At 34.7% G+C, this 14,121-nt stretch overlaps 2 protein-coding genes across 6 annotated transcripts in view; both read right to left on the reverse strand.

The window, feature by feature from the left end:
• Nucleotides 1-384: 384 nt before the first annotated feature.
• Nucleotides 385-5,782, reverse strand: pfn4 (profilin family member 4). Of its 2 annotated transcripts, none has more exons than XM_051134009.1 (4): nt 5,503-5,782; nt 5,288-5,386; nt 1,151-1,256; nt 385-1,071 (listed from the first exon to the last, which is right to left on the reverse strand). In XM_051134009.1, the coding sequence occupies exons 1-4, from the start codon at nt 5,614-5,616 to the stop codon at nt 1,043-1,045; spliced, it is 348 nt and encodes a 115-aa protein (XP_050989966.1). In that variant the 5' UTR covers nt 5,617-5,782; the 3' UTR covers nt 385-1,042. The 2 variants fall into 2 exon arrangements, with proteins under 2 accessions (XP_050989966.1, XP_050989965.1); XM_051134008.1 differs by having other exon boundaries at nt 5,252-5,386.
• Nucleotides 5,783-6,341: 559 nt separating this feature from the next.
• The window catches only part of itsn2b (intersectin 2b), a 35,920-nt gene continuing 28,140 nt past the window's right edge, over nt 6,342-14,121 (reverse strand). For 2 of the 4 annotated variants that reach the window (XM_051134001.1, XM_051134003.1), the window contains 10 exons: nt 13,718-13,824; nt 13,453-13,636; nt 11,051-11,149; nt 10,751-10,918; nt 10,049-10,261; nt 9,844-9,965; nt 9,448-9,530; nt 8,900-8,983; nt 7,186-7,359; nt 6,342-7,078 (listed from right to left, as the gene is read on the reverse strand). In XM_051134001.1, the coding sequence (XP_050989958.1) occupies nt 6,921-7,078; nt 7,186-7,359; nt 8,900-8,983; nt 9,448-9,530; nt 9,844-9,965; nt 10,049-10,261; nt 10,751-10,918; nt 11,051-11,149; nt 13,453-13,636; nt 13,718-13,824 (1,392 nt within the window). In that variant the 3' untranslated portion in view covers nt 6,342-6,920. Of the gene's footprint in view, nt 7,079-7,185; nt 7,360-7,569; nt 7,606-8,899; nt 8,984-9,447; nt 9,531-9,843; nt 9,966-10,048; nt 10,262-10,750; nt 10,919-11,050; nt 11,150-13,452; nt 13,637-13,717; nt 13,825-14,121 lie in introns of those variants that run through there. The other 2 variants (XM_051134004.1, XM_051134005.1) reach the window with 2 other exon arrangements.

Here is a 14,121-nt window from a genome sequence, read left to right on the forward strand (position 1 = left end):
ACTTAAGTAATTTTTTAGTAATTAAGAATATAAAATCTCCTAATTCATGGTGCATCCTATTATCTTAATTTAATTTAATTTTTTTAATTATCTTTATATTCTACCAACACCAACACCTCTACCCAATTGTGTGTATTATTTCTGTCTTATTAAAGGATGAAATGGAATGTGTATTATGAAAGCACTGTATAATGAAATATATGTCTCTAGTAATGAATAAGGTTTTTGTGTGATACGTAAATGGACAGGCTCTCAAGTATTCTTAAGTCTGTGTTTTCCATGGTTATTAAGGAGCACATTCAATAAGCACTGATGTGATGCATGAATGATTAAGGTGCTTTAAGGACTGATTTGAAAGAACTGTGTATTTTAATGTGAACCATGTTATTGTCCTTCAAACAAAATATAGAGTATATAATATAGATGTGTGCAACGTGAAAATGCAATTTGTACTGATTTCTGATTTCTAATTGGCTCAGTTGGTGATACAAATTTATTACAATGACAAATGACTGCTACAAACTTCAACACTGTGAATGATCAGGTCAAACATCGTAGATTGTTTCTGCTCTTTCTACCTGTCTTAAAATACTTAACATCCTCATTGAGATTTTTTATTCTAAACAAAAAAGCTGAATAATTAAGACTGTGTAACATGTTTTCTGTTCATATGAATAGTAACACCAATAACATTCAGTTGCAATAGCTTTTGTTTTGTTGGCAGTCTCTATGAAGTTTTATATTCTTTCTGTGAAAGATCTTGTTGCCTAAGTTGTGGCAGTTGAGTTTGTGTGTCTTGTTCAGTGTTGAGATGTAAAAAACTACAGTTGTGTGTATATTTTAAGATGCCAAATCTCAGTATGTAAATTAAAATCCCATTACATGAATCCAAAAACATGCTTCCTTGTTTGTCTGAACTGTACTGCAACAACCTACCTTGGTGTTCCTGTAGCTAAGCAGATTGAGTACAGTTCATAGTTTCTTATCAGTAGTATTAAAAATCACACTGAATAGCTTCTTCACCTCTTTAGCTCTTCAAGCTTCATTTTCCCTTTTCACGTAGATACTCAGCTAAAATACAAACAAAAAATAGTTAAACTAGAGCAGAAAGATTCATTTTAAAAAACTTTTGGCAAAAATTTTAGCCCACCTAGTTTCTCAACTGCTTCCACACAGATACTGGGATACATGCTCTGTGAGTATGTGGCGACAATCACATAAAATGCAGTTCTCACCAATATCAGGCCATGTCCTTCCTAAACAAGAAATATCACTGAATTAATTCCGATGTGACGATGTGATGAAATAGTGATCATGTGTTTACATTTGCAACTTTTCTTATGGGTCAATGATTTGATGCACTTTATTTTTTTTTGTCTGAAAGTTATTAAAAATATGCAATTTATATAGACATTCTTTTAATTTTTTAATAAAAGTTATTTTTACGTTTCATTTGAAGGTTTTAAAGTAAAAAAATGTTTGCTTTAAAGTAAAAAATTTTTAAAGTAAAAAATTGTTGCTGTCCAGAACCTGTATATATACACTAAAAATAATAGTAAATAACATTAGGCTAATTCAATGCAAAGGTCAAAGGTCAGTTTTTACCAAAGGTTTTTACTATACTGATAGCACTGATGTTAGCATTTGGTGGTTCAAATATCCATGTGAGGTCTCTCAAATTTTTTAAAGCATTTTTTTTTATTTTAGTGCATGATTTTCCATAGTCTGGTAAGTGCTATTTTCAGGCTTGTCACATCCATAACAGTACATATTCCTTATAAAAAGACACATCAAATTTAAAATAAAGTAACAATTATATGCTCTGCGGAAGAGCCATCGCTTCTCTATTTGTTGGGTATTACTGCGTCTGGTTTGTGCGTTTTTAAAAAGTATGTGGTCTCTCCTTTTTTGTCACATCCATAACGCATGATTATTTAGCTTTTTTTAACAGAAAACGTGCATAAACTGATATTTTTGTAATGTTTAGACTCTATCGACAAGGGTTTATTAAAATATAAACAGATGGTTCAGTATATTGGTAACACATACATTCCTTAAGCATTTATATGTCCCATCCATAACGCTGGATTTGCTTAAATGTATCTGAAATACATTTATTTCGTGCTAAGTATCCACCTTTTTCCTGAGTAACCGAGGAGTGGAGCCATGATGGATTATAACTTGCATTTGGGTGTTTTCGTGTTCCAGTCTCCATAGAAATCCATGTTAAAACAGGGTGAAAAAGGTCGACTGAATTGAAACTTTTTCAATATAACTAAATATAAAAATGTGTGCAGATTTAACCAGCTCTGAAAATATTTTAATTTAACTAGAAACACCAGGGAATGAAAATGTAAAGCACCGTTTCAGTCGGGCTAGACTTCTGCATTCAGAAAAAGGTGGATACTACAAATACTTAGTAAACGTGCCCTGCAATTGTACTTTTAGTAACTAAACTGGTATACTTATAGTCTGCTAATGGAACAACTAATTTTGTACTTGAGTAGTTCACTTTCAGAACAAAAATTTACAGTTAATGTACCCCCGTTGTCATCCAAGATGTTCATGTCTTTCTTTTTTCAGTCATAAAGAAATTATGTTTTTTGAGGAAAACATTTCAGGAATTATATAGTGGACTTCGATGGTGGCAGCGAGTTTGAACTTCCAAAATGCCGTTTAAATGCAGCTTTAAAGGGCTCTAAACAATCCCAGCCGAGGAATAAGGGTCTTATCTAGTGAAACGATCTGTCATTTAAAAAAAAAAAAAAAGGATATACTTTTAAACCTCAAATGCTTGTCTTGTCTAGCTCTGCCATGCGCATACGTACACTACCATTCAAAAGTTTGGGGTCAGTACATTTTTATTGTTTCTTTTTTTTTTTTTGTAAGAAATTAATACTTTCATTCACCAAGGATGTATTACGTTAATAATTAAAAGTTTATTAACAGTTAATAATAAATAATTTACATTGTTATAAAATATTTATATTTTGAATAAACACTGTACTTTTTAAACTTGTTATTCATGAAAGAATCCTGAAAAAAAAATTACAGGTTCCAAAAAATATTTGGCAGCACAACTGTTGATATTATCCAACATTGATCATTCTAATAATAAATCCGCATATTAGAATGATTTCTGAAGGATCATGTGACACTTAAGACTGGAGTAACAGCTGATAAAAATTCAGCTTTTCATCACAGGAATAAATTCTATTTTAAAGTATGTTAAAATAAAAAACATTATTTTATATTGTAAAAACATTTTGCAATATTACTGTTTTTTTTCTATATTTTTAATCAAATAAATGCAGCCTTGATGAGCATAAGAGACTACTTTAAAGACTATTACAAGTCTTACTAACCCCAAATTTTGAACAGTAGTGTACTCTGAGCAGTCCCGTTCAAGACAGTTTGGGTATATTGAAAAACTCCCATCTCATTTCTCCTCTAACTTCAAAATTGTCCTACATTGCTGTTTTACCTTTTCGGTAAAGGGCATTTGACCTTCTTTCCACACTCACTTTGTAAACACCGGGTTGGTACAGGACGATTTTAAAGTTGGAGGAGAAAATGGGATGCGAGTTGTTGTAGCCATTTAAAAAAGTGTTTTTATTTTATATTATTTTGGTTTATATATTATGTTTGTGTTTGGATTAGTTCAATTTGTTAATTAAGAAAGAAAACTGTTAGCGTCATAAGGGTGTGGAAAATTGAACATCAGTACGCCAGATAAAAGGAATATAATTTTTTGACCACTTCATACATTTTGTTTTTCATAGAATCCCTTCTTTTTCGTTTGGTATAATTTGTATCTAAATTTTTATTTATTTTTTGTTGGTAAATTATCCATCAAAATAAACAAGAATAATGAATAAACGTTCCGTGGAATGAAGTGTGTTCAAGACAAAGCCCGCTACCATGCTTCCGTGGCCAAGTCAAAAGGACAAAACAGGTACACAGTGTACACGCAGAGCTATACAGTTTTTTTAGAAAATGACTTGTTTTGCTAGATATGACCCTTATTCCTCGGCTGGGGTCATTCAGAGCCCTTTGAAGCTGGATTTAAACTGCATTTTGGAAGTTCAAACTCACGGGCACCACAGAAGTCCACTATATGAGATAATTCCTAAAAATGCTTTCCTCAAAAAACATAGTTTCTTTAAGACTGAAGAAAGACATAAACAACTTGGATGACAACGGGGTGAGTTCATTATCTGTAAATTTTTGTTTAACTACTAATTAACTACTCCTTTAACTCCCCAGAGCTGTTTTGAGTACTTTTTATAATGGATGATTCATTGGACTTTAAAATCTCAACACCCAATCACTGTCATTATAAAGCTTGGAAGAGCCAGGACATTTTTTAATATAGCTCCAACTGTATTAGTCTGAAAGAAGAAAGTCTTATACATCTAGGATGGCTTGAGGGTGAGTAAACTATATGGTCATTTTCATTTTTGGGTGAACTTTCTCTTTAACCCCTTCATGAAAATTTGCACTGAGCAACTCAGCAGGCGTAATGACAGACAGGACTGAAGAAAAAAAAACATAAACAACTTGGATGACAACGAGGTGAGTAGATTATCTGTAAATTTTTGTTCAGGACTAACTAATGGGCCTTGAACATGCCATTGCGTTGTTGTCTATGCAGGGTCAGGAAGCTCTTGTATTTCATCAAAAATATCTTCATTTGTGTTCCAAAGATGAACGAAGGTCATGAGTTTGGAACGACATGAGGGTGAGTAATTAATGACAGAATTTTCATTACTGGGTGAAATGTCCTTTTAAAGACAAATATTATTCAGAGATCACACAATCCTCACCAACAGTGAGGTACTCCAGATGAAGTTTAATTATAATTTTTATATCAAGTTTTGAGTGATATGTCAGTAAATAGGCCTATGTTACTAGATTTGAACTATACTTAGTATGAAATAAATGTATTTTAAAAGTATTACTTTTTACTAGGGGAGAGTCTAACTGAAAAGTTAAAATGTTAGCATTAGTAATTTGATATAATATATAATTTTCTTTAAAAAGATAAGCAGTGAAGCAGTTTTGTAATTGAAAAACTTGGCCAATGTGACAAGAAAACACAGGGAGCAACAGAAACGGAAAACTATGAAAAGGGACACGTTACAGTATATACACACAGTAAGTTACATTGACTTGGCTTACTTGAAAATGTGTATTTTGAGCTGGTCTGATTAAACATGTACAGTATATTTAACGTTAGTGTGTTACCTACACATTTTGTGTATATGGAGTGTCTGTCAGCACGCACACAGGTGTAGTGTTTGTTCCTGAAGTTGAGTCCTGTCTGCCTCGTTAGATTCACTTGCTTGAATGCGTCTAGAAACATCTGTGTTTGCTCTGGACAGACCTGTTTGAAGAGATTAAACTGATTCACCTAAATGGACATAATCGATATTATCGATAGAGAGAACTATAAATAACATGTTTGTCTGTTAGCAATACACAGAGTTGCCGTAAACTTACTGTCAAGTTGGACGCAGCCTTTACGTCGCCAGTTTTCGCCACAAATATCGCTGCGCACTCTACATGTTTTGTGTCATTGAGACATTCTTCTAATAATTTTGGAAATGGGTTCATATTTATATGTAACAAATTACCTCAGAAGTGCTCAAAACGTTTATTAGACGAGTTGCTGAACGCTGACGGTTCGGTCGCCCTTGACAACCGCCTGACTCATGCATATTAACAAAGGCCCTAATTAATATTCATGACTATGGGCGTATGACTCTGCATAATAAGAGAAAAAATTAGTTCTCTTAAAGTTAATAAATGATTTCGTGTGCAGTGAAGACAAACACCCAGTGTACTTTTTGTTTTATTTTATTTGCATCGGACACCTGATTCTGTTGCATATTTGTGCTTCAAGGTCTTTCTGACAATACAATATTAGACCTTTCTTTTAAAACTAATACTTGGCTAAAATGAAAAACGAAAACGAGAGAAAGAAAAAAAAAATTTCAGAACAAAAAAACATTTTCAGAATATTCCACAAACTTTATTACATTTATATTTAAACCTAAAACAAATAAAACCTAAGAGACAAACTCAGCAACTCTCTTGAGTAAACGTTCATACTACTCCAACTCAGCAAAAATATACAATATTAAGACCTTATCTGAATGCTTTTTGGCAATCCAGATATAGTGGGCAGCGTAAAATGTGCAGATAGTCCAGGACGCATAAATTAACATAAATAAAACTCAGTCAAGCACACAAAATCAACAGTGATTAGACCTTTAACCAATCATCCCTGGTTAATCACCTCATTTGTACCTTCGTACATAAAAACTAGTAAGCTCTGCAACAAAAAAAAAAAAAAAAAAAAAAAAAAGTTCCTTCCATGTTACAAAGGCTAACAAGCCGTTTTTATAGGGCATCAACTGGCTGGTGCAAATTAATTCTATAATGGTAAAGTTAAATGGAAGAACTGGCAGGTAAGGCAGACGGATAATTAAAAACAACACCACCTGGTTTAGTGTTGCTGATGAGAATATTCAAGTTCAAAAAGTTTTCATCAACTTCAGAGCTACGCAAGTTACGGTTATAACAAATATAGCTTTCTGTACAGCAATAAAGACAGTATATTTGAAGCAAAATATAGGTCCTGAGATATCTCTACATCCAGTGGTAAATTATTTAAGCAATAAAACAAAAATAAAATCCCAAATTCTCCCTTTTTTCTCCCATGTCACTTGGTCAAAAATCAAAACTTGGCAAAGTTGCGAACATTAACTCGTCTTCCTTATGGTTCCACATTCATTAGTACGTTCCACAGTAGTTGAAAACATTTTAAGGCAAAGGTCAGGCTCGAAAATCTTGAGAAGCTAGTGGTGAGAAGCTGTGCTTGAAGGGCAGTTTTGAAGGGACACTCTCTGTCCTTATCATTTGGGGGCTTTGTGGTCAAACAGCTGCAGGTCAAGCCGAACCCAAACCTCTCCAGTGGGAACTTCATGAAGCAGCAGCCTCCTAGTGGACGGACCTTTATTTTCAAGCTCTTTCTTAATAGTGGCTACAGGAACCTCAGTGCGACCTAAGAAGGCTGTAGAGGGATAAAGACAAATGGAAATTGTGTAATTATGCATGCTAAAATGTAAAGTGTTTATATAATTTAGAAACAGTATTATACTTGCTATTTTTCATACTCACCATCTGGTGAAAATTGCTCCCGCTCAAAAATCGTAATACAGAGGACATCTTGATACAGGTCTTTAATGTGAAACTGACAATTGAAGTTCCACTTGGGGTTGACGGTGTCATTGATGGTTCGGGAAGTGTAACACTGAGAACCCATGGTCACTTCACAGTATGGATTACTTTTTCCTAAAAAAAAAAAAAAAAAAAAAAAAAAAAAGGCACAAGTTTTAACTAAAGTTCTTGGTTATTTTTTTTAATCATTATTATTAGGGTTTCAAGCCCATAGCTTGTAATTGTTACAATGGTCACACATCAGTGATATCCACTGTAAAACTGATTGTGCAGATCAAACCGTAAGTCATAGAGATCTGAAATTCGGAGGGATGGTAGTACTCACATTGCCTGCTCACTCCAACCAGCCTGACAGGGGAGCTACAGCCAACAAAAGTACGAAATGGCTAATTACTCATAAACCGTCAGTAGCAGACTTAAATGTCTGATGTTGTTGGAATCTTTGGCTCACGCCGGACAAAACGCATGCCTCAGATTTAATTGCGAGCCTAGTAAAATTTTCAGGTATTTTGCATTTTTTTGAAAAACCTACTTTTGCGAACTAGTGCTATGCTTTTCACCCGATCGGAACCAAACCAGTGCAGGAAGATTATCTGGAGAGCGAATATCAATGATTATCAAAAAAAGTTGAACTTTCGACTCACTGTCACAAAGGGACACCAAAACATTTGAAAGGGGCAGGGCCACTTTTAGTAAAATGCCTATAAATCCTGAACGAAATGAGCAATCTCCGCCAAACTCTGAATACTTGTGTAAAAGCTCAATCTGAGGTCACCAGAAAATAAATAGCAGAGCTTGGCCACTTGGTTGCGCTATCTGAGGGGAAAAAACATCAAAATGGCTATAACTGCGCAACCATTTGTCCTTTCAACGTGAAAATCGATGTGCACGGTCTTGGTCCAAAAGTGTCTATAAAGACATTTGCGTATCTCAAAAACCATGGCTGCCATTGGCAGACAAAATTTGAGCACCTTTTAGACAAGGTTAACGGAGGCCCATCGGAATCAGACTCGGTGGGCCTGTTCAACTCACAGCCACAAAGGTCTGGAGAGATTTGAAAGAAATCGGGCAATTTTTTCAAGGGCATAAATGATTGTATGTCACGTGATATTCGTATAATACGATAGAACTCCCCATTCGAGACAACTTCGCCTCTAGAACCACTGCTGTCAATCAAATCGTTTGTTTAAATGATTGAGATGTCAAAAACCAAACTAGTCCAAGGTTTTTTGCTCAATCTGGAAAAAAAACACTGCAGTACAATTCTCTGAATTCTTTAGGTCAATAATTATCAAAAAAATGTACCATTTGGGAGGCTATAACAGGGCCATTTAGAAAAGGACCTGTCCAAATTTACCCAAAATCCTACAAAGCCTCAAAACGACGAAAACTCAAAACTTCACAAAACCCGGTGAGTAAAAGCGACAGGTGATTCTAGACAAGTATGCAAAGTTTTAAGGAGATCAAACTACAGCTGGCACTGTAACGGTTAAGGAGGACTCAAAAACACTGAATTTCTATGGTAAAAATACCTAATTTAGGTGGATACATCCTTGCTAAATAATATGAAATGCCTTTTTCCTTACATTGTTAAATGCCGTAAGTGCTTGAACCCACTTGCAGCTATATTTATTTTTTGTTTAAAACCACTCACCATTTGGTTTGGAGGATTTTAGCTCTGTTGCCTCCAAGATGGTGACAAGCAGGCGACCAATTCCACTTGCTTTCATTGACCGAGCTGTAAAAAAAAAACAAAAACAAAAAAAAACTCAGCCAACCTGTTGTAATAATTATTTACATTTATTTAAAGAACATGACATACACTGCCAATCATACATTTGGGGCCAGTAAGAATTTTTAAATGTCTTATTTTAATCAAGGCTGCATTTATTTACTTTTGTGAAATATTGTAATAATTCAAAATAACTGCTTTCTATTTTAATATTATAAAATGTAACTTATTCCTGTGATGGCAAGCTGAATTTTTAAAAGCCTTCAGTGTCACATGATCCTTCAGAAATCATTCCAGTATGCTGATTTAGTGCTCAAGAAACATTTCTTATAATTATCAATGTAAAAAACAAATGGCTGCTTTTTAATAAATATTATTTCACAAAAATATTACCAAATTTTGGTTGTGTATTAAGTGAGTACTCGTATTCAGAGGTCAAAAGAAAGAAAAAAAGAATAAAAAAAGCTTACATTGAAAGGATTTTTCCCGTTTCTTCTTCTCCGTCTCAATAAAAGATTCTGATGCTGCCTTAATCTTCTGAACCCATGCAGTCCTAACAGTATGAGAGATTAAACATTTTGTACACGTTTTTTTTACGACACATGTATATATAGATTTCTTGAAAACTGTTTTCTCTACAACATGCAAATAAAAGATGAAATCAAACATTTTAAGAATAATTTGAATTAAAAATTCTGTTAATTCCACTTGCAGTGGCATTTCAGCAGGATGAAAAGCAGTTGCGTTTTCTCTTCCCATACAGTGTGGCAATAACATTCCTTTAACGGTTCATAAAACCTCCCATGTGTCCAGTAAATAGTGGCCTGCTGATAAGACCGATAAAGTGAGCGATCGCTGAAACTGACCTCTCGTTTATGTTCTCGGTCTTCAGTGTGTACACACGATCTATGTGGGAAATGTGGAAGACGGGCTCGTCGCTGGACGGATCTGATGGTAGCTTCACCAGAACTTCATTGAGGAACACAGGCTGGGAACACAAACATTTTAACCATAAGGTTTAAGGTTTAACCATAAAAGAACACTACTCTGTAAAGAGGGGTCAAACCCTACCGTCTTATACAGCTTGTACTGGGTGTTGGACTTGGGGCTAAAGAGCTTGTCGGTTCCTGAGGAAGTGAACTGCCTGACAGCTTGAGTGAACAGCAGAAAGTCGTTGAACAGAAAGGCGTATAACTCCTTATTGCTCTTGGTCTTAAACACCTTTCCGCTGTGCAGCAATTTACGAGGACCCAAGCAGTTGGTCAGAGAGTTGAAGGTCAGATTCTAGACAAGTGACACAATAGAAGAGTAAGAAATCTACCACACAGCGTTATATGAAAGTTCAAGCCAAAGTCTTTCAGCCAATCAGCCCTTAAATTTTACAGTACCATTCAAAATATTAAGCACCCCATTGTTTTTAACACTGTCAATGTGAAATGTTTCTAGATTAGCAAATCAGCATATTAGAATGGTTTCTGAAGGATCATGTGACACTGAAGACTGAAGTAATGATGCTGAAAATTCAGCTTTGCCATCACAGGGATAAATTACATTTTAAAGTATATTAAAACAGAAAAGGTTTTTTTAAAATTGTAATAATATTTCACAGTATTACTGATTTTTACTTAATTTTTATTCAAATAAATGCCGCCTTCTAGATAATGGTTTATCTTGTAATGCATGTTTTGAGCATCAGCTACTTCTTGTATCAGAAATCAAGATGGTAATTAAACCGTTCCAAATGTCGCATGACTAAACTGCGTGCTTTCTTACCTCTGTGATGCCTTCAGACTGCACATGGGATTGGATCCACTCCAGCCTATCAGAGTTCTCCTTCTCCCTGACGCCTTCGTTCACCTGAGAGCACAGCAGCTCTGCCTTCTCCAAAGCCTCTAGCAGCTGAACATAGTCCACGTGACTATCTGGAGTACTTTCCAGGATCTGGACACACAAATACACACAAGTATTGGTTAACAATGCACGAATCATTTGCAATAACTACCAATATCTAAAATAACAGATGTATAAAGTTAAGCAGATTTAAAATATAAAGCATTTTTACACTGTACTCACATTTTTAATATGGAGAGGGTAGCGAGTGATCCTTTGCATAGGTTTGAGTAAAAAGCTGGACAAAGGCATTCCTTTACAACGGTAGTCTGTGGCAATTTTCTGAAGAGAAAAATTAATAAATATTGAAATTAACATTGGTACTAAGAAAATATTTAAGACAAAGTCTTACACCGATGACAGATAATCTAAATTAAGTCCTAAAAACATTCCAAGATTTTTCTCCATATAGTGGACTTCAATGGGAGCAAATGGGTTGAAGGTCCAAACTGCAGTTTCAATGCTGTTTCAAATCATGCTACACAATCCAAGCCTAGGAATAAGGGTTTTATCTAGCGAAACGATTGATTATTTTCTAAAAAAATAAAAATGTATATTATTTTTAACCACAAATGCTCATCTTGCCCTATCTTGACTTCACGCATTATGTACGTTGGAAAGGTCACGTGTGACGTAGGAGGAAGTACCGACCCAGTGTTTACAAAGCGAATGCACAAAGAAAGTCAAACGCCCTTTACAAAACAAAGGTAAAACAATGATGTCGGACGATTTTGAAGTTGGAGGAGAAAACAAGATGGAGTTTTTAGTCCTACCCTACCTTTTTGAACCAAAGTACACAGACAAAGAACTAATCACACGTGACCTTTCCAACATAATTACGTACTGTAATGTGTGAAGTTGTAGACGTGCATCACAGCATTTGCTACCATTTTTTATGCTGGTGCAACTAAATTTTGTGAATCACTGCATTGTTAAACTCGTAAGCGCTGCTATTTCTGGTGCATATGAGAAACATCAAACGGCAAACGGAACAAAAGCGTAACAAAACCACGTTTGAGCTGCGCAGCGTGGGCTGTTTATCTGCTCAAACTGCAACACAAATCAGAACAGCTTTACTCAGGAACCGAAGTTGATTTCCTGTCACTGTTACTACACAGTGCTGCGAGATCTAGTGAGAATCATTCAAATTCTGCTCAGAATTCTCCGTTATAAACAGCACTGACGTACGTCAGAAAACCAGACGTAGTAATGCTAACTGTTGTGGCAAAAATAGCCGAATGTTATTACATTATTAATTTCAGGGTTTGTACAACCTTTTGAGAGAGAAATTCAGGCACTTTTCAATTAATTTTAAGCATTTCATGCAACTATTTTTAGCATTTTAAAGCTAAAAAATGATCCAATTTGAATATTATTTTTAACGGGATGACCAAAATATACTTTGTGGTAAACAAACGCTTATGTATAATTTAAAAGATACATCAAATCACAATTATAACCAGTAGATGGCAGCATAGGATCACTTATTGGCTTATTCACTTATTTCTACCTTTTGCTTCATATTTAGAAATTATAAAATAACTACTATAACATATCAAATCATCAAGAAATCAGATTTTGTCTGAGTTTTATACTTTTTTTTTGTGTATGACATAAGAAAAGGCACAAAGTGCCTTGAGTACCTTGAAAAACAAACTTTTCTTTAATTTGTGACAATCACATTGTTGTTGGTCAGTTCCATATAATACTACAGAAGAATAACAGTACATTTAATAAGAGTAGAATATATGAATTTCCCATATAAAAGTTCGATTTTGTACAATACTGTGCTCATAAAAATAAATTTTGTATGCTTCCAGACTCAAGCGTAGTGCTTTACTATCAAATCTGTATAAACATAATAAACAAGAAATGAACATGTAATATTATTAGTAACTGCACTTATTAATGCAAAACAATAGTCGTTTTATGATTAAATTATGGCAGCAGCTATTTGCAAGTGTAAATAGCAACAGAGGCTATTTATACTAAGCAATTTATCCTTCTCTGCCACTGGAACTGATCATCGACAGCTGTCTTCTGTAGTGTTGACTAGCCCAGTCACACATTGGTGGGCGGAGTTAGTGTAAATGGCCTCTGCCAACAAGGCAGGCTATTTGCACTTAGTGTAAATAGAAACTCCATTGAAGTATCTGTATTTTTAATACTTCCACACAACACCCCCCAGCGCTACCAAATCTGCTCCTGGCGCCACCATCTGTAAAACTCTCAAATGTTAGTCTGGAGCCCTGACTTTTGTTTAAAAAGTATATAAATTTTTATGCATTTTTTTTTAGAAAATGACTCATCACTTCGCTAGATTAGCCTCTTATTCCTCAGCTGGGATCATGTAGAGCCCTTTGAAGCTGCATTGAAACTGCAATTTGAACCTTCAACCTGTCGATCCCCAATGAAGTCCACTATATGGAGAAAAATCCTAGAATGTTTTCCTCAAAAACCTTAATTTCTTTTCAACTGAAGAAAAAAAGACATGAACATCTTGAACAACGCAAGGGTGAGTAAATTATCAGGAATTTTTTATTCTGAAAGTGAACTAATCCTTTAAGTGATGTATGTGAGGCTACCTTAAGGAAAGTTTTGAAGTCTGGCTCCTGATCGGTTCTCTGTTGCAGCAGCGTTGCACCGTTCAGCTGGCAGCTGCAGAAGCGAATGTAGGCCTGCATGTGTGACAGCTCAGAGGCCAGGATGTCCCCAATCATGTGAACAGGCATGTTCTCTCCCCCTTGCTTTTTCCTTGCTTTTAGTGACCTGACAATACACAAATCATGTATGATACACTGCACACTAGTAAAAGATATAAGATAACATTTCCAAGTTAACCTTACATACTTGAGCATTTTGGAGTTGCACTGGATAAGCTCCCTCCAGTTCACAAATATCATGTTCATTTCAGCCTCAGTAAGACGACCTGATTCAGACATGGGCTTGTAGAAGACCTTAGGAGAGACAAGAAAATAAATATTTTATATTGAAATATTATCGGAATAGCTTCCAAATCTACAAAGTATTTTATTAATTCTATATAATTATTGTAATATTTTATTACACTACTATGAATTATTATACTATATTACTACACTACTTGAATATTTGTATTTTGAAAAATTCATGACTGAATACTAAAAGAACATTTATGTAAATAAAATGAGTCAGCCGAAAATATACATTTCCATTTAGTAACATGCCTAATAAATAACACAAAATATAATACAACAAAATGTCAAATTTAGCAT

The sequence above is a fragment of the Labeo rohita genome, chromosome 17, assembly GCF_022985175.1.
Source record: "Labeo rohita strain BAU-BD-2019 chromosome 17, IGBB_LRoh.1.0, whole genome shotgun sequence".
NCBI classification, from domain to species: Eukaryota; Metazoa; Chordata; class Actinopteri; order Cypriniformes; family Cyprinidae; genus Labeo; species Labeo rohita.